Source organism: Notolabrus celidotus, chromosome 21, assembly GCF_009762535.1.
Source record: "Notolabrus celidotus isolate fNotCel1 chromosome 21, fNotCel1.pri, whole genome shotgun sequence".
Taxonomy (NCBI): Eukaryota; Metazoa; Chordata; class Actinopteri; order Labriformes; family Labridae; genus Notolabrus; species Notolabrus celidotus.
Window position 1 is genome coordinate 18,162,527 of NC_048292.1, and position 20,130 is coordinate 18,182,656.

Consider the following 20,130-nt stretch of genomic DNA (forward strand, 5'->3'; position numbering starts at 1 on the left):
CTGGAAAAAAGTAGGCGAGTTAATACTTCATTACATTTATATAGAATATCATTTTAAAAGATGCGAGTATTGGTTTATATTAGATTTTGTTTTGCCTAATGTATGTTGTGAGCTTACAACAGAAAGACTGATGCAGGGCTGAGAAGCACATTTTTGCATCTAAGCTAAATGCTACGTACAAGACTTCAAATGAGTCCTGCAGATGGACTGAATGTTACCCATGAGTTAGCGTCCCCTGGGTTATACACAGATGTTGGTTTCTGTGTGTGCATGTGTGTTCACCACTGATGATAACCCCATGATGTCACCGTCCCAGTATGACCCAGTCACAGACATCAGATGGAGATAATCATGTTTGAGAGTGTGTCTGTGTTGCAAATGCCTTGAGGCAACAAACAACCATTCGGGACAATGAGGTCTCAACCACAAAACATGCTTTACAGTGCCTGTGTGTGTTTGTGCGCTCGTGTGTGTGTGTGTGTGTGTGTGTGTGTGTGTGTGTGTGTGTGTGTGTGTGTGTGTGTGTGTGTGTGTGTGTGTGTGTGTGAATAATAAATAACAACTGTACGTCTCTGTATTCACCTTCTTTTATTTGCAGGTTTGTTTTTGGAGTAGACTTTGTGTGTTTTGTAGCATCTCACATTTCTATGAAAAGGCTGCAGTAAAGAAGAACCGTGGATATGTAGGTCTCAGAATGGACAATATAAGCACACAATAAATAAACAGGCCCTGGTCACCAGAGTGTATCAGTCTTCCAGAAAAAATTAAGAACAGTAACGCTCCAAGCACCAGCAGCACACACCCCGTTGCAGGAAAGCCACAGCACAAGTCGTAAGTGTAAAGTAATTTAAATCCTCTTCTGAAGAGTGAGAAAACATTTTTTACAGTTGTGGGGATTAGTCTAAACTGGCTCCTCACAGGTCACGGATGGATAGGCTTATGTAGGGCCATGTAACAGGTTTAGTAGCCAATGGCTTATGGAATAAAGTCATATGCTGCTCGAACATGGGTGGAGTGTCTAACCTTCACATGTCGGGAACTTATTTCTTCTGGAGGTCTTGTCTGGGCCGCATGTTTAGTCTCTATCAGCTCACACAGATTACATTGAAACCTGTTGCAGAGGTAGAAATTATTTAACAAAAGGAACTGTACAAACTAAAAGTTGTACCATGAAAAATCTGCAGTGTAGTTTTGTTGCTGTCTTTTTGGCACTGAACTTTGTGGAGTTTAGTGAAACAACAATAGAATCAACACCACCAGGAGGCTGTAGCTCATTAACTGGACGTTTTTATATAGCAATGAAACTGTCAGTTTGATTAAATACCTTGATGTTTTGGTTTTTCATTCATTCAAACAGAGTTTTATCAAGAAAACCTAACGGTAATATGTTTCATTTGGTGTTGACTGTTTAGTTTTACAAATGAAAAGATGTCTGGCACACCTCTTAACCTGCTTCCACCATGGCCTGACCCTAGATAATGGTAAACAACACTACTATGGATGGATGGATGAATGGATGGAAAAATGCTTTGATGGATGGATGAAAGGATGAATGAGTGGATAGATGGATAGTAAAAAGAATTGATGAATGAATAGAAAAGATGCTGGGATGGATGGATGGCAAGATGGATAATGGATGTATAGATAGATGGATTGGTGATAGAAAACTGATGAAGGAATGGAAATAAATGCTGGGATGGATGGATGGATGATGGATGATAGAAAATGGAAGGATGGATAAGTTGGATGGTTGGTAGAAAAATGGATGGATAGATTGAAAAACTGCTGGGATGGATGGATGGATGGATGGATGGATGGATGGATGGATGGATGGATGGATGGATGGATGGATGGATGGATGGATGGATGGATGGAAGGATGGATGGATGGATGAATGGTTGTATAGATGGATGGATGGATGGATGGATGGATGGATGGATGGATGGATGGATGGATGGATGGATGGATGGATGGAAGGATGGATAGATGGATGAATGGTTGTATAGATGGATGTATAGATAGATGGATGTATAGATAGATGGATGGATGATAGAAAACTGATGAATGAATGGAAAGAAATGCTGGGGTGTATGGATTGATGGATGGTTGGATGCATGAGTGTATGGATTGATGGATGGATGGATGGATGGATGGATGGATGGATGGATGGATGGATGGATGGATGGATGGATGGATGGATGGAAAATGATGCTGGGAAGGATGGATGAATAGGTGGACGATGGAAAAAAAGTTGTATAGATCCATAGATGGATGGATTTATTTCAAACAAACTTTATTATTGTTTACTTTCTAATCACTAATCTTGATGTGAATTTAACATAATGGCCATGAAATGATGATGATACAGGGGAGATGGATTTACAGAGGGGCAGTTTCATAGAGCAACAGAGTATAATACAGAAGATTTGAGAAGATTAATATATTAAATCAAATACTGGCCTTAAAAAAGGGACACACCGCCACTGGCCACTATCGTTTCTGAACCTTGACCAACAGTTCCATATTATTACTATGTTAACAAAGTTCTCAAAATATAGAGGCGGAATGGTACTGTATCTTCTCGGAAAACCAGACAATATGTTGCCACAAAGAAACTGAATGGTTCTAATAATTTTAAGAACAAGAACATTTAGATGTGATCATGAACTTTGATTTCTGACAGGAAGATCCAAACAACCAACTCCTGTTACTATATAGGTTTGACAATGGCATTACAACAGAAACACTTCAAACTGAATGATCATGATTCAAATAATAAGATGTGAAGTTAAGTTGATGGGAATAAATGAAATGCCATGCTGAAAAACACTGTCATTGTCAGTGATGGAATATTTTGTCATAAACAAACATCTATCGTACTGTTTTCAAACTCCAGCCCTCAAGAGTGCCAGATTTTAAGGCAAGCAGTCCAGACAACAGCAAAAAGATTTGTTGCAATATGGTGGGTGTTGTCACTCTGAAGAAGACAGACACACTTAAAACTTGCAATCTGTTACTTTCCTCAATTTGGAACTAAAGTCTCCAGAACTTTTATTTTGCCTTTGGGAAGTCATTGCAGTTGAACATAAGATATAATCGACTGGGCATGACATGAAAATTAATTATGGTAAATGGACCCATTCCTATTGGGCCTCCTTCTAGCAAGGAGGACAAAGAGGTTGCAGTTGCACTTAACTTTTAACAAGAAACTAGTTAGCCGAAAGTTTGTGGATGTGAGTGGATGTGTGTAGTGTGTGTTGGTGCCCTTCAAGGTCATCCTCCTCCCCTGCTGGTCCGACTGTCTCCTCAGCACAGCAGCTCAGGGCCTCATTACAGCTCACTTTATCTCTAGAGGGACACTGAGTCAAAGAGAAGCTCTCACTCACTTCTTCTTTCTTCATTCATACACACACTCACTCATACACCTACACTTGAACAGTCATCTATCACAGCACTGTATCCAGCACAGATAAAGTTGAGTGTTTTTCAAAGGGTTTAATGTATGGATCAACTATGTTTGTGTGTTTGTGATACTCCCCTTCTCTACCCCGCTTGGTATCATTGCACTAATTCAGCAGGTAGCTCTTTATCTATGTAGCTTTCCCACAGCCTATGATTTATACGCTATCAAAGCTAGATTCATTGTCATATTACAGATCAGAATAAAAGAAAAGAAGCCAATGGGAAAATACAAAAAAGGCAGTTCCTTGGGTTTCTACCTAAGGCAAGCAGCAAAAGCCAAGAGATCTCCATTAGGTCCAAAGTTCAAATGTCTATTTTTACAGCTAACTTAAACATGCTCCACCTCTTGCCCTTTTCTAAGTTGATCAAGGTAGGTTGTGCCCAAATCCAAAATGGTGCCGATGGGTGCCATCCATCCAAGGTCTAAAAATATGAGTCCAATGCAGAAGTGTTAAAAACTGCAGTTCATCAAGGATCTGCTTGAGACTGGCTCTGGAGGTTCCGGAAACCACATACACACCAATTCAAAAAAGCTGATCTTTACAGCAGAAATAAACATGTTTACAGCCTGGTACAAAAGACGATTGTAGTCTGGATAGCTCATTTCTCGATCGGCTCTCACTGTCCTGAGTATCTTTTTGAGGGGGAAAAAGTAGTTCTACACAGTCTTCCGCATCAAAAGGAACCATTTTATTTTTTCCAAAATTATGTCTGCACAAGACTGAACATGAACATATTCAACTTGAACACACTGAACAATAGGTTGACCTCATTCTCGGCCGCGTGAGTCTGGATGTGGCCCCTGGAGCCTGGAGGAAAATACCTTGAATTTGGAGAGGAAAAACACTTTTCCTCCGGGGGTTATCACAGAGGTATTTTACCCACTCTCGGTGCCTCATTTTCGGACGCGTGAGTCCAGACGTGGCCCATCGAGCCTGAGGGAAAGCGACCCAATTCGGAAAGGAGAGAGTAAGGCGGGGGTTCGCCTCCCCGACACGAACATGTTCACATGGAACCCTTCTCCACTTCGGCCCGACGCAAATTCCAAGCTTCAAGGCCGAGTCGACAGATGCTTCAGCATATTTGAGGTATTTGTACCTTTACATGAGATGACAGCGTTGCACTGATTGTGTAACAGGTTAAAAATGCAATATTAATTATTATTACTTTATAATTACACAGATTATACCTGTGTGTAGAGCCTTGTTGCGTATTTCTTTTTTAAAAGTGTTTTGATGTGCAGTCTCGTCTTCCGGTCATTTTCTTCTTCGTTGGTTTCTTGACCTTTATATTTGATTTGCCCCCATCCCTCTCCCCTTTTGTATGCTATCCCTGGGGGAGAGGTAGGTGTCAGTTGCTTAACTTTTCTGTTTCCATATATTTATTTATTTTATGTGTGCTTTTGTCCTGTATGGTGTTTTAATGTGTGTATTAAACAGAGTTTACTTTTATTTATTTTTAAAGTCATGTTTAAGTAGACTTAACTGAACGTGCACATGCTTTGTGCTGGTTTGCGTGCACTGAAGGTTAAGCTAGTCGAAATGTGCTTTTATCTGTGCAGAAGCGGAGGTGGGCTGGGTACTTAGGTATGATTATTGTGTTTTATACTTTTATATGAATGTCATTTTTATGCTTGTTACAAGCCCTTTTGTATGTTATCCCTGGGGGAGAGAATAAATGCAGAGAAAGTGAGATCCTGGTGTCGGTCATCTGTCAGTCAACTTTAAAAACCACAACGCAGATTCCCACCGGTTACAATTGCACACGGCATTGTTTTCATCTCTTTTACTAAAGTGGAGCCACGCTTTCGACCGCTTCTTCCTCTCCATGTTTCCTCGTGGTTGAAGGAGTTATGTGTTGCAGAGTGTGTTACGTAATGCAACGTACCACAACGTACTGTAACGAGACGTGACGTTGTGCTGGGAAATGAATCGTTACAATCGATAACATTTGAGCTGTACAATTCCGATGGAATTGATCAATCGGAACCGGTTCTGAGTCGGATCCGGTTTTCGATTCCCACCCCTATACTGTATTACTGTGAAGTTATAAGTTGAGACCAGAATTTATTCCACTAGAGTAAGATATTTGCAACTTTTGGCATTGTTAGTAAGCAGTTTATCTGACCATGTGACAAAGACATGCTAGCTGTTTAGCACTGTTACAAGTCTCTGTGATATGCTAGCTAAGAGAACCAGCTGCTGCCTCTAAAAGCTTCATGTTTTTTTTTTCCAGGAAGGATGTAAAAGCGGTATTGATCTAAACTCTGAAAGCCACTCAATAAAGTTCCCACAACAACTAGCTGCTGTTTTAAATATTCCTTGTTTGTCATTCCAACTAAGCTAACTTGCTCAACAGTAAACTGGCATTAGCTCAAGAGCCACAAAAGTCTGACTATCCTGTGGGACTTCCTTTGCCACAGAGCAGCTCTGCCTCAGTGTTTTCATGACCAAAACTTCAGTCTGCCAAAAAAAAGGAAAAAAAAAAAAAAACAGACAGGAAGGTAGCAGCACTTTCTAACACACAGCCAATAACTCTCTCCCCCAGCAGCAGAAGTTCTCGCTGGAATGAAACAGACTTTTTATGGTGCCGAGCAGACAGACAGCAGCACAGACTGAGAGAAAATAAGAGAAGAGGTGCAGACTAAAACAAAAAAGTACAAATAAATAACATCGAGGGAGAATAGGGAGGGGAGTGTAAAGGGAGATATAAATTGTAGCAGGGTGCAAGGCTGCAGGGAGGCCGAGCAGCCTGATGAATAGAGCCATCAGGCTAAGCAGAGGCTACAGAGCAGCCTGCCATCTGCCTGCCCATTACTAGAATAGAGTGTATGACAGTCTACTCTCATCTGCAGGCCCCACTGGCATCGCTGTTAACCAAGAACATTTCTTTTTCTGTGTGTGTGTGTGTGTGTGTGTGACTCTTCTCTCTTGATTCCAAATGGAAAGAGGTGTCCTTGCCTTGACGAAAGCATCACATTTTCATACTGTCTCTCTTTGTCTTTTTTAATTTGTGTGGGTGAATGCATTCGTCAAGTGCTTGTATGTATCGGAAGCATATTGTGTGGGAGTGTGTGTGTGTGTGTGTGTGTGTGTGTGTGTGTGTGTGTGTGTGTGTGTGGAGGCAAGGGTGTCCCTCAGAGAAGAGTTACAGCAGCGTGGCAGACGCTTCACACCTCATTGGCAAGCGAGGAGAGCCAATCACGGCCAACAGATCCGCCCCTCAGGCTGCCTCAGTATCCTTGATGAGTTAGAGAGCGGGGGGAAGAAAGAGAGAAAGTGGAAAAAAGTACGAAAAGGAGCAGAAGGAGAGTGAGGCGGAACAAAAGAACAAAAAGAAGGAGTCAATGCAAACACAAGAATGGGGAGAGAGACTAAACAGCACAAAGAGACACACAGACGGATAAGAGCTGCAGCAAAAAGCTATTTTTTTCTTCAGAGAAGGTCATTGAATCAAATGTGATGAGTCACCATGGAGGATGCTGCCTTTTTTTTGTGCATTCTGTTCTTTTAGAGGAGTGGGAATATAGGACTAAAAGATATCATAAAAGCATCTAAATGAAATTGCAGCTTTATCCTAATGGCTTTATGCAGTCCACCAGAGTAAGTGGTGCCTATGGCAGTGACAAAGTTTCACTGTTCCAACAGAAACAGATGGTACTGAGCACTTATGGAGACAGTGAAGGCCTGAGTGACACAAGCAGATATAAATAACAGTCAGAGTAGCACACAGTTTGTTTGCAACTTTTTATAGCTTTGTTGCAGATGGTTGGATTGCAACTGTTTGTTTGAGACTTCCAAGTATTGTGTTGAATTGTGACTAGGGATGTGCGCATTTAGTCGACTACATGATTAAACGTTGCCACCCTTGCTAGTCGACACCAGAATTACTAGAGTTATTTATTCTTTATTAACCCTCCTGTTATGTTTGTTTCTCTGGAACAGCAATAATGTGCCTGGGTCAATTTGACCTGAGGCATATTCAATTATCTAAAAGTGTCAGAACCCAAAAAAATCCCATAAACATACATTTTGAACTCCATTACTAACCATTTTATCAAGATTTAGTCCATTGGTGTTCTTTAATCCTCACAGATCATGGTTCAATGAGGATAACTCACTTGTTTTTCAGTAAAATTCATGTTAAAACTTTTTTTTAATGTACATTGGAAAGCCCTAAATATAGATAAATAGTTTGACATGACATAGATTTTTGTTTATTTTATTTTAAATTCAGAATTCTTTTTTTTTTTTACACGACACCTCTTCTGTCACATGCTGCCCAGATTTTTATGCTGCATTTAGCTGGTTTGGAAGGCATATATTGCCTAAAATAGACTTTAAAAAGGGTCAATTTGACCCGCAACATAACAGAAGGATTTATGTAGACCCGAAATGATCAGCATTCAGTATGTTTTGTCTGAGCTGAAGCGCAGTTACCCGCCACTAGCCGGAGCTGTAGCTTCAGATGATGCCGAGTATACGATTGTAAACAATCGCAGAGTACAGGTGGCATTTCTTAGTGTGTCGACGTTAGGCATATTTTGATTTAGAAAGTACAGATAAAGTTGTGTAAAGGCTGTGTCTGGTTATTGTGACTGGAGCGATACATAATAAACACAGTCATGTGAATGTTAACATGTGAGGAGGACCAAGGCTGGTGTTGCTAGCTCTGCTAATGGTAGCTACACTCTGTAAGCCCGTTGACATTGCTTACTAAAAGACTCTCTTATCATGTGTGTTCAGCCATGTTATATGAATTGTTCTCAATTTTGACTTTATTCCTGAGTTTTCCTTACCTTTAGACTTGTTGGCTTAAGACTAGAAAACACAGAGCTTCGGAACATCCCTAATTTTTGTACTCATTTTGTCAAATGAGCAGCTGACTGCAAAACAAACCTGTCCTAAACACGTGACATAAGCTGTGCCCCTTTGTATATCTTTCTTAAAAACAACTAGTCTTGCAAACTGGAATTTCAAAACCTTTCATTGTTTCTGTGCACTCATGAACAAGAAAAGAAGGTGCCATAGCAAATCATATTTCCATAAAAGTGGGTAAATATGTGAGTCATGCTGCTGGAGCTCTGCATGGCAGATAGACTGAAGAAACAATTACAGAAAGAGACGTTTGGATAACATTTAAAACCTCTGAGAAGCATAATGAATAAAATGTAAGGTAATAGGTATATAAGAACCAGGACCAAGCTGCAACCTCTGGTCTCAAAATATGAAGCCCATGCTTAAGTCTTATAAACTGCAGTTCATCGAGCGTCCACCTGAGGCTGGCTGCAGAAACACCAGGAACCACATACACACCCATTCAAAGAGACGAACTTTACAGCAGAAATAAACATGTTTACAGCTTCATAAAACAGTATAGGTCTGAGTAGCTAATCTCTCTATCGGCACACACTGTATAGGGGGTATTTTTTTTTATAACTAGGTATATTCTAAGATATTAAACTTCAGAGTTTTACCAAAATAAGGACGTGGCAGACTTGATTGACAAGCGGGCACCCTGTAGCTGTTAGCAAGAAGGCTAAAGACCCGCTTCTTAACCTCACACGAGCTTGGACAGAGTTTGGTTGTGTTCAACATTTCCGGTATTTCATCTGCCGACAATTAGCTTCAAAACAGTGCTTCAGAACAGATGGGTGACATCACGGATACTACATCCACTAATAATATAGACTATAATAAGAACATGCATATGTTAAAAAGGTGACTTATTTTTTTAATTCTGGACAACTGTACTGTCTCTAATATGTTAAACCACACCTTCATTACCACACATCCCTCTTTTCATATTATACATAGTTATATAGAATACAGACGCTGTTTTTCCTTTGCTGCGCGTAAAAAGCTCATTCTAGCAACCTTTGTATCTGTAATTGACTATGGTGATGTTCTTTATATGCATGCTTCCTCAGCCTCTCTGAAAATGTTGGACTCTGTGTACCATGCTGCATTGCGGTTTGTTTCTGGTTTAGGTTTCCGCACACATCACTGTATCTTGTATGAGAAGGTGGGCTTGTCTTCTTTACACAACAGAAGAATGGAGCATTGGTATGTCTTTCTTTCTAAGGCCATACTCCAGGAGCTGCCGTCTTATTTATGCTCCTTATTGACTCCTAAAGTTGTCAGTGGCTGTCATCTTCGGTCCCTTGGACAATTTCTTTTTGTCATTCCTCGGACTCGCTCTGTCTTTGGTAAAAGTGCTTTTAATGTCTTTGCTCCCTCTTCTTGGTCTGAGCTTCAGGGTCGCTTGAAACTGGACTGTTTAATTCGATTGGAGGATTTCAAAACTAGGATAAAGGATGATCTGATCAGCTTGTGCACATGTTTTAAAGCTTAACACTGCTAATTTATAAATCAATGTAATAGTTACTTGCCACTGTATGTTTTGTCCTGTCCTATTTGTGAAACTTTTTATGCTGCTGTCTTGGCCAGGACTCCCTTGAAAAAGAGACTTTGTATCTCAATGGGACTATTCCTGGTAAAATAAAAGTTAAATAAAAAAAAAAATAGTTAAAGCTAGGGTTGGTAGTCATGGAAAACTAGCATGAATTTGAATGTAGCAATTCCTCAGGACTCCGTCTAACAGCTCCCCTTGGTGCTCTTTCCAAAACGACGCCCCCGCTCACATGCACTAGCGCCGCTGATTTCGCGACCATATGATGGTGACTGATTTAAAACCGGTCCTCAGCACATCGTTTGTGTTTTGCACTACGTCAACTCATGTCTCACTCAGCGGTAAGAAAACACCAAAACATTATCATAGTGAAAGTTAAAAACACAAACAAACATGGCTGCTGTTAGTACTCACAAATGCCATGCTAGTATTATCCAGTTGTACTGGTGACTCGAAATCAGGTCTACATTTTCTGTAGGACTTACTAAATGCCATTCATTTTTTGGGTTGTCAGAGCCCCCGTGGTGAGAGCTTTTTAGACTCTGATCCGGACTACAGTCCTGAGCAAAGCACCTCATCGGGTCAGAGGGGACAGGCCCGAAGTCGAGCGAGAGGGGCAGTAAATAGAAGCAGGGGAAGCAGAGGTAGAGGCAGGGGATGGGGGAGTGCACACCAGAGAAATGTACGCGCAGGAGGTGGGCAGAGCAGCAGGAGGGGATTTGATTGGTTTCATAATTTGGCTCCTGATTGGTTGGTGTTTTCCCAGGTTTTCTCCGGCTGTAGATAGCAGTTTTTTTTACATCTTTTTTAAGAACACATTATGTAATGATTGCCATCAGGACATAAAGATCATTTTAACCAGTATAACAAAAAGTGTATCTAAATCTAACTACCAACCCCAGCTTTAACACACACACTTGGAAATATTTATAATTAAAAGGGTGTTGAAAGGAATTCAATTTCAAGATGTGCTGCCTATTTGCTTGAAAGTATTCTTCACTGCGGACCATTATGTAGTGTTTCTTTGTTAAGTGTTTTCAATCATTCTCAACATGAAATAAAAAAGTAGTATTCATTTGAAAACTAAACTGAATTGTGCATAAAGGAAGGAAAGTTTAAAAGTTTAATATCCAGCAGCCTTATAGAAAAGTGTACTTTCTCCGATCACACTCTAAATACAATAATATAAGTGAAATCTAATAAAGAGCGACTTGTAATCAATTTGTTTGATATTTTTAGCTGTCCCTCCCGTGATTTAATTCTCCTTCACATGACATACCTTGAACTGCATTCCCAGAGTTGTGCTCCTCACCTCAGACCGTCTCGTTCACCTCGACCCCAGCAGCCGGCCACCTTTGGTACCCCTTAAATTACCTTTCACCTCAGCACAGCTTCACCTCTATCAGAGTTAAGCAGCAACATGGAGCTCAAGGACATCTCAGCTTTGTAGAAGTTTCACAGTAAAATAAGTATTCTGCTTTTGTCTATTCAGCTTAATCTGTCACTTTTGAACACTTGTTCCTTTATTTATATATAAAAATAATCTTTCCATGCATCAAAATCTCATTACTTTTACCACCTGATAAATGGCAGATTTCGGGGTTGCTTGAGGGAGCGTCTGCCTACACAGGGCTTCTGACAATTTAGCACTACATTAGTTTTAGATCGCATTATGTTCTTACCTAAAATACACTTACACAGGAAATGCATCATATTAAACAGAACAATTCAACTTAAGAAAGAAAGCCATTGTAACTCTATAAACTTAAGGATTCTGAGGTCCCTTTAGAGGCCTTAAAAAAGTAAGAGGTAAGCCTTAGGTTGGGCTTCATAATTATTTAATGATCCTCTGATTAAAATAGAGGGGATTTAACTTGATTACAGACAGAATATACCATTAAATCACTTATCATAGCTTGGACTGCACTGTCCGAAAAAAGAGACTGATTGTTGATCTGCTCTGGCAAAACACCTGCCATGAACTCCAATACCCATTATCCCCATCCTTTAGAAAATCCCTCCAACACACACACAAACCCACACACAAACCCACACACACACACACACACACACACACACACACACACACACACACACACACAGGCATAAGCACGTGCTGTATAACAGAATTCAACCCCTCACCCCTCCTTGACTCAAAAAGTCAAAAAGCAAAAGGACAGCTGACTGACACACAGAGGGGGATTAGTCACAACAAATCACATGCTTGCACGCACACACACACACCCTTCCTTTCTCACTCCCCCTCTCTCTCTCTCTCGCTGCGTCCATACAACACATGCTTTCTCCCTCTGATGCAGATTCAAGATACCGTCTCCTCTGGGATCACCTGCCTCTGCATCAAACCCAGACGGTGTCCCTGCGACGTCCCCTCACACACAGAATAAAAAGTGTTTAGATGGCTGCATTACTACTCCACCCTCACACACATACGCATGCACGCCCCCATACACACATAAGGAGTGTCTGTCTATCCAGTTAAACTCAGCCCAGAATCTGGCAGTGTGCAGACAGCGTAGAGAAGCCGTCTCCTCTAAGGCAACATTAGCCTGGGAGACTGAGCACAGAGGAAAGAAACCCCAGAACGAAAGAAGTGGAAGACAAAGAGAGGAAGAAGTAGATAAGGGAAAGAGAAGAGGGGCAATGAGGGGACAAAGAAAGGATATAGAGCTTTATAAAGAAAGACAAGTAAGATAGATTGCAAACCTGAACATCTGGGATGAACATTTCCCTGACGCTCCTGTCTCCCTCTCTCGGGCTCATTCACTCCGTTTTGTAAAATGTCATGACAACGCCAGAGCCGCTTATCCATCAAAAATGTACAATGCTTGTTGTAATTAGCATAAAACACACACATACCCACACTCAAGAGACATGCTGGAGCTCACTGAATATTTATGTGAAAAAAAAGTTCAACAACAGCTCCTGCATTGTTCGTCTTTTATTTCCTCTGATCACACGTTGTCACAAGTGTTGGTCTGGATGAACACGCAGGTTGTTACATTATTAACATAACGCTTAGTCACACGAACAGATGCAAAGAAGAAACAGATGCTAACATGTGTTTAAGTGTACGTGATAGTGCATAAGGGACAGAAGATGAATGATTAATGGATAACAAAATAGGACTGACTTTATTAGAAAAAATAGACTTCCGTTTTGCTAACGCTGCTGGAGAAAAGTGACAGAGGTGTCTTGCTTTCTTGCGGTTGATCCGGTTCATGCTTAGGTCCTTTTAGCGGGCTGTATCGGGCCTGCTGTGTTCCGTCGTTCTGTGCTGTCTGTCTGAAATGGCTGACACTGCCTCCCTACGTACTCACAAGAGAGATAGACAAAAGGTAAAAGGAGAAGAGGAGGAAAACAAGAATCAAGGGTGTCTAAGTCTCTCTCGGGGTGGTGTGTTCGGTGCCTCTAGTCTGGTTCGGTGCTCCACAGGGGTTTTTGAGGGTTTGTGTCTCAGTGCTGACTCACTCCTCACTTCCTCCACTCCGGTTTGTTCTGTTCTGTTCTGTCCTGTTTGTCTGTCTGTCAGTCGGTCGATAATAAGTAATCCCACACCATAAACTCTTCATTACTCCGTTTTCTTCCCTCTCTCCTCTTCTTTAACCACCGGTCCTCAACTTGTTCTGCAGAAAAAAACAACAACAGACAAAATGTGCATTAGAGAAACAGAGTGGCAAATAAAAACGAATACTACACAGATAAAAGAAAAAGCAGAGGTCTTCGAGAGTGCAATAAAAGGGTGAGGAGGACGAAGTGAGTGGGGAGAAAAAGACCCGAGGGCAGTGGATTCCATGTTAGAGATAAGTGCAACCACAAATCCCCAGCACTCTTTGTCAATAAGCATTTGAAGCGGCCTACAGCAGCTGATGCCAATGAAGAAAGCTGCCAGAGGAGAGGAGAGAAGAGGAGTGACAGAAAAAACTGAAGAGGAAGGAAAAAAAAGGGACAAAAGTGAAAGGGATTTGGTAAACTGGAAGGATAAAACTGACCATTGATGAGTTGTTCTTATCGGTACCTTATCATCTCTGCAAAGAAATCTGGGGATATTTCATAAAGTATCGATCCACGAATTAAATGATTCCTGACGACGTGTAGAGCAGAATCCAGGTCAACACAAGTGGAAGACTTTAAAGAGATCTCTCAAAGGATGTTCCAGCTTATTCCAGTTTGGCCTTTATTTTGGAAGTTCCAGCTGTTATCAGGATAATCTAGCACGGCATCCAAAACACTGTACAGCCACGCAGGACAAGGGATCATTGTTGACATTTCAGGTATCGTCACTATTCTTTAAATTATTTTTCCCCAAATAATGTGATTTAGATAAACTGGTGAACCAGCTGACTTGTGTGAAATTCGCCTTATAATCTGATTACCAGGATCTGAAGCCTCAGCCGAGGAAATCTTCCTGTACAGATTTGCTCTCAAATCTGCTTCCTTGTCTTCTCATTGCGGTCACTTCCGAACCAGGGATTGAAGTTATGCTAAATACAGAATTAGGGACCTGCTGTAAATTATAACTAAATGCAGAAACACTGCAGGACAGACTTCAGAAGGAGGCTGATGCAGGTTGTCCCAAACAGGAAACAGTCTGCTAGCACTTTTGCCAGTAAACTTCCTGCCTCTGAAGAAGAGAGGTAAACACAGCACAGATTAAAGTAACATGAGCAGAATAAGTTAGACTGTAATGGAAAACAAATGCATCAATTACAGCCTGTATAACACTGTTATTAACTAAGCTGGTGATAGAAACACAAGCAGTTAAAGCTCCAGTAAGGAACTTTTGGTTTGTGTTGATTTTGGCACTCCCTGTGGATAAAGCAGGATCCTGTCCTGTACAAGTGTAAGTAGTCTTTTCCACTTTCTTACTTTCAACAGTTAAATGAATTACTCACAGAGGATGCAAAATGTGAACACGGTCTGTTTCTGTTTTGGTCTGACATCTAACCAGCAGCAGCTGTAACAGGCTTTAAAATGTAATAGAAAAATGTCTTGCTCAGTCTTTTACAGCAGCTGACAACAAGGGACTGGAATACGACTAGAATAGAATTCTATTAAAGGTAAATATAAAACATGTGAGTGAGCACGGCAACAGAAACAAAAAAAGTACGGCATTATTGCACAGCAATGATTAAACAGATGTGTACAGTGTCTTCACAGTTTACTTATGAACTAATGATGAATGAGGCTGGCTCATGAAGAGGCGTCAGAATGAATTTCAGTCTGAATCATAACCAGATAAAAACTCCTCACTGGAGCTTTAAGAGAGCTGGGCATTAGAAACAACAGCATCTGACATACACAATGTGTTAAAAACTTCAATCTTTTTTTTTTTTTGTAAGTTATATTTTTGGGCATTTTTGCCTTTAATGGATAGGACAGCTGAAGAGAGACAGGACATGTGGGGAGTAGAGAGAGGGGGAGGACATGTAGCAAATGGTTGAGGCTGGAATCGAACCTGCGACCTCTGCTACAAGGGCTACAGCCTCTGTATATGGGGCATGCGCTTAGACCGCTAGGCTAACGTCGCCCTGAAACTCAAACTTTTATTTGCAGCTTTTATATTACCAATAAGATATGTGATTTTATCATGATGTTCTGAGTCATATATTGAGTATTAATAACTGTTGTTTTTTCAAGCAAAGTTTGCCCAGAAATATATTATTATTTTAAAAACACTGTGTTATGATTTCTTCTTCTAAGCCAAGCACATTTATAAAAATCTGAGCACTCCTTCACCGTCACGTTGGATCTGAAGGTCAGTACACGGTGTAGTTCACAAGCCGGCTTTGTGCAGAATGAGTTGCAGATTTGGGTGATTCGTCTTCGTCGGTTTGTCATTGCCATCCCCAAATTCCACAGTGTTATAAACATATACATTACAGCTCTTTTGAGATTGTGCACACTTTATTTTTGGTGTCAAAACCTGATTGGTAAACGTGGCTTTGTTCAAGAGAAATCTCTGTTGCAAGTTTATGGATGGAGTAAAGGTTTTATGCTTGTTGGGTTGTTTGTTCCAGGTAAGCGTGGTAAAGATGGGGTTATTGAAAAACCTTTATGGTTGTCTTACCGCCTGTGTTTTTGAATCACAGTAGATCTGTTTTTACTGACATATAAACATTAATCAGGAAGATGGCGAGAGCAGATCTTTGAAATTAAAAGGAAGGTATAAGGTGATACACTTACAGATGTCTGAAGGACACATTCAGCTATTTAAAAGTATGTTCTACTATTGATTGAAATGTCAACCTAAAGATGATTTCAAAGCAGCTATGAGTCATCTTCATTCCAAACTTAACACCTGCTGAAACCACATACAGAGATCCAGTTCAGCTGCTTTGAGAGTAAAAAGGAGACAGAGGGGTCAGTCTTAAAAAAATGAAGTGGAGAAGGAAAAGATAGCAAGCGAGAGGCGGTCATGCGGCGAGAATATGGAATGAGGAGGCAGGCAGTGGATGGAGAGATCGGCCTGCGTGATAAACTCTTTTTTCATAGAGGGAGAGGAGAAAAAAAAAAAAGAGACTTTATCTGTCCTTCGACTGCCTCTTCCTCACAGTTTGCTATCTTAAGTGCTGAATGCATTAGAAATGTGACAAGGGGATGAAGGGATGGTGGATGGAGGGAGGAATGGTGGCCAGGCACAGGGGGGACAGAAGGGAGTGAAAGTGGGTCTAAATGTTATCACTGACCCAAGTGATAAGACGCTAATTATCTGTGACAAAGGCCGGCTGTCTTTGCTGAATCCAGTTGAGGGGTCAGGATTGTAAAACTGAGATTTGGGGGATTTTTATCCTCAGTGAGATGCCATCTCGGGCTTCCCTATCTCCAGTTTTTTTAGTGGAGTTTAAGATTTGAAAGGGAAGGACAAAGAAGGGTGTTTGGCTGTTTGAAATCCACTTTTGAGCGTGTTTTCCTGAAAGGGCAAAGACATGAGAGACGCTCTCAGAGGTCACGTTTGGATCTTCTGACCCCTCAAAAGTCAAAGTCATGTCCTTTAACATTTGATCATCCTGCAAGGCTCTGATAAAACTGTGTAAACATCCTAATCATGGCACTCCATCAGCTCACATCAATCCAAATCCATCTTTTCTTTTTGTTTTTGTGTAATTCAGCGCATTATTCCCTTAAAGCCTTATCACAGAGCTGTTTTTCTTTTTGCACTTAATGACTTTAAAAAGCGAGTCCCGCACAGATAAGCCACAGACACACAGGAGTGTGTTTTGTGATTGCCGCAGGGTGATAAACACAAGCGGATTACCATATCATCTCAGGCTTGCTTCTAAACAATTTACAACATCATAACAGCATCCGGACTGTGAACGCACCACGCTGCATCTTGACGAGGCTACAGGTATCTCTGTTAAAGGCGCATACACACACAATGAATAAAACATTGTGCAATTTACATGATGTATAGCTTCAAAATGTGCCAGCATCTGACTTTCACATCTTATATGAAAACCCACACTAGACATAAAACTCAGTTCCCTTCATTTCCGGCAAAACAATGCAATTGTAGAAAGAATAATCTAATAGAAAAGGCTCCATGAATGTAAATGAAGATGCGTATAAGGGCAGTGGATGTTGCATACCGCACAGAGAGAGGTGGAATCAAGTTAAAATCAACCTGAGTGACATTAGTATTACCGTTCAGTGTGTGACCGAGGGCAGAAAAACATTTACACTTGGCAATGAAAGGAAAGAGCTCCAGAGATAAGGGTGGTATCCAACTAGCAGCGGCTACTCCTTTGGTCTTATTACATTAAAACACACACACACAGACAGCCGGGGGAACGCCGGTGTCAGCAGGTATTATGGAAATAGATTGTAAGGTTTAAACTGCCTATTTAGAGTGAGCTTTATGCAGGCGCCAGTGGCACAGTGGAAATTATATTCTCCTGTCTAAAAGCAAGAGGCCGCTGCATGTAAATGGATGCCAGTGTGTATGTGTGTGCATTTTTTGCTAATTCGTTTATACATTAAGAAGGAAATGGCTGCTACATTTGCTACCACACACATCTATGAAAGCATGACGTATGCTACAAAAACACACATGGGGCTACTTTGTAAAACACATCAATTCAGCTGAAAGCTATGCTACAAGATAAAGAGTCACCGCAACTTACAAATTGTCTGTCCATGAAGCTGAATGTATGTACTTTTCATTCTTTCAGAGAGGAGAGAAACATTATTTTGGAGGATCTTAAATATTGCAGTTGCATTCATGAAATCTCCTTCGTTTCACTTCACAAGCATGTTAAACCAGAAAAATCATTCATACGCAAAAGATACCAGTGACAAGCGTAGCGAATGAGTCCAAATGAGATGTGAAGAGTGATAAAAAACGAGCGGTAAATACACACCTGTTTGGCGTTGTTGACACACTTCAGATAAAGAGCTGCTATGTTGGAGCAGTTGAGGGTTTTTCCGGCGTTGTCTCTATAGCACGCCAAGATCTGGCCCTGCAGGTCTGAGCACACTGGGAACATCTCATAGCGCCTGCAAGGGAGAGAAGAGGGGAGAAATATAGTGTGAAAAAAGGAAGAAGACATGGTGCAAAAAAGGGAGGACACGGTTAAAGTTAAGAGGAGGTGATAAAAGTGTAACAGAAGAACTGAGTCTGAGTGTTTAATGTGAGTGAGAGAAGAGTGGAGTTTAGAATGAGAATTTTGTTGCAGTTTATTTCTTCATCATTGACTCTATATTAGGGATGGGCATTTAAAGCAAAAATTACTTCTATTGCTAACTATTTGTTGATAGTTAGCAATGACTTATCTTCCCCCAAGACATAAGGAGAGAGAGACCCATTTAACTAACTGTACAAAGTTGTTGTAGCTATGCTAGTTAGATAGATAGGATATACGTATGGACATGAGATAGATATTCTGGTTTTATCTGGAAAATTTGTGCTTGATCTGATTTTATGTATTTGTAGAAGTTCCACTAAGATATCTTTGGAGCCGCTTAAGTCTCCAGTTATGAATCTCAGAGAGCCGCACCCAAGCACTTATGCTTTCATATGTTATTATGGAAGTCTTGTTACTCAATTAAAAAAAGGCAAACAGCTTTGCCCTATAACCACTGTCAGGCAGCTATACCGCACTACAACCAGGGGCTAGTAAGAAAAAAAAAACATTTTAGAGAAGAGCCACATGAAATATTGTGGTTTTTTTTATTATGAAACGATTATAAGAATATTCAAAACTCACTACTTATACCAAATCTATATAGTGTTGGAAAGTTGTGAAATTTCCAACACTATACAACGCCAAAAACAACATCTTTCTTTTTCTATTTTTTGGCAAACTAATAGTTAAAAACCAAGAACCTAATGTAAAAAATGCAATGGAATCTATTAGGGATGTACACAATGTATCGATTAATTGATTGTTAAGAAATTACTCGAAACACGCATTTTTGTTTTCAATTTTCCGTCACGTGGAACAAACATCATGTGGTCTCATATTACACTCATCTATCAGGGAGGTGTTTTAAGTATGTTTTAGTGAATCAGCTGTTAAAGGTGTTGCGCACAGCAGAGACGCTCAGCTGGTGGCTGAGGCTTCGCGTCAAGTCTCCACGTGCGCTTTTCAAAGAGGATCAATACAAAACTGCTGCCAACAACAACACGGACACGAAGGTTGACAACTTTAAACAGGACATTTCCACCTTTGGATATAAAGTCAACAGACTGGTGGGAATTGCTAGTACGCTATGTTTGCAGAACAGCAACATCAGAGCCGTCTGGGCTTTTCTGCCACTGGACTGATTATGACCTGGTTGCGCTCCTGGCTGACACCTGATCGAATACACATGATTATTTTCATCAAAAAGAACGTGTAGACAGAAAACTAGACACTTTGAGTCTGAAGTACGTTTTTGTTAGTATTATGAGCCTTCAATTTCTAAGACTATGTCTGTGGAGAATATTTTTATGAGTCTGATCGTTGATAATCAGTGCTAAACATGTTACCCTTATTCAATACAGTTGATTATATGAATTTTGTTGCTGCTGAAAATATGATTTAGAGGGAAAAAACGTGTTTGGCATTGTTTTTCCCATAAGAGTAATAATGTTTTTTTTTAATTGATTAATGGATAATTGATCGTTAACATTTCCAAAAATCAATCACGGAAAATACTTAAAATGTACATCCCTAGAAGCTATATATCCTGTCACTGCAACAAGGACTATATCCTCGATTCCCAACCTTGACCATTTGATGCATGTATTCTCCT

The 20,130-nt window shown here is 40.5% G+C and overlaps 1 protein-coding gene across 2 annotated transcripts in view; it reads right to left on the minus strand.

Annotated features, from left to right (window-relative positions):
* Positions 1-12,814: 12,814 nt before the first annotated feature.
* Positions 12,815-20,130, minus strand: part of chchd3a (coiled-coil-helix-coiled-coil-helix domain containing 3a) — a 112,729-nt gene continuing 105,413 nt past the window's right edge. For both annotated transcript variants that reach the window (XM_034673131.1, XM_034673132.1), the window contains 2 exons: positions 18,255-18,390; positions 12,815-13,517 (listed from right to left, as the gene is read on the minus strand). In XM_034673131.1, the coding sequence (XP_034529022.1) occupies positions 13,494-13,517; positions 18,255-18,390 (160 nt within the window). In that variant the 3' untranslated portion in view covers positions 12,815-13,493. The remainder of the gene's footprint in view (positions 13,518-18,254; positions 18,391-20,130) is intronic.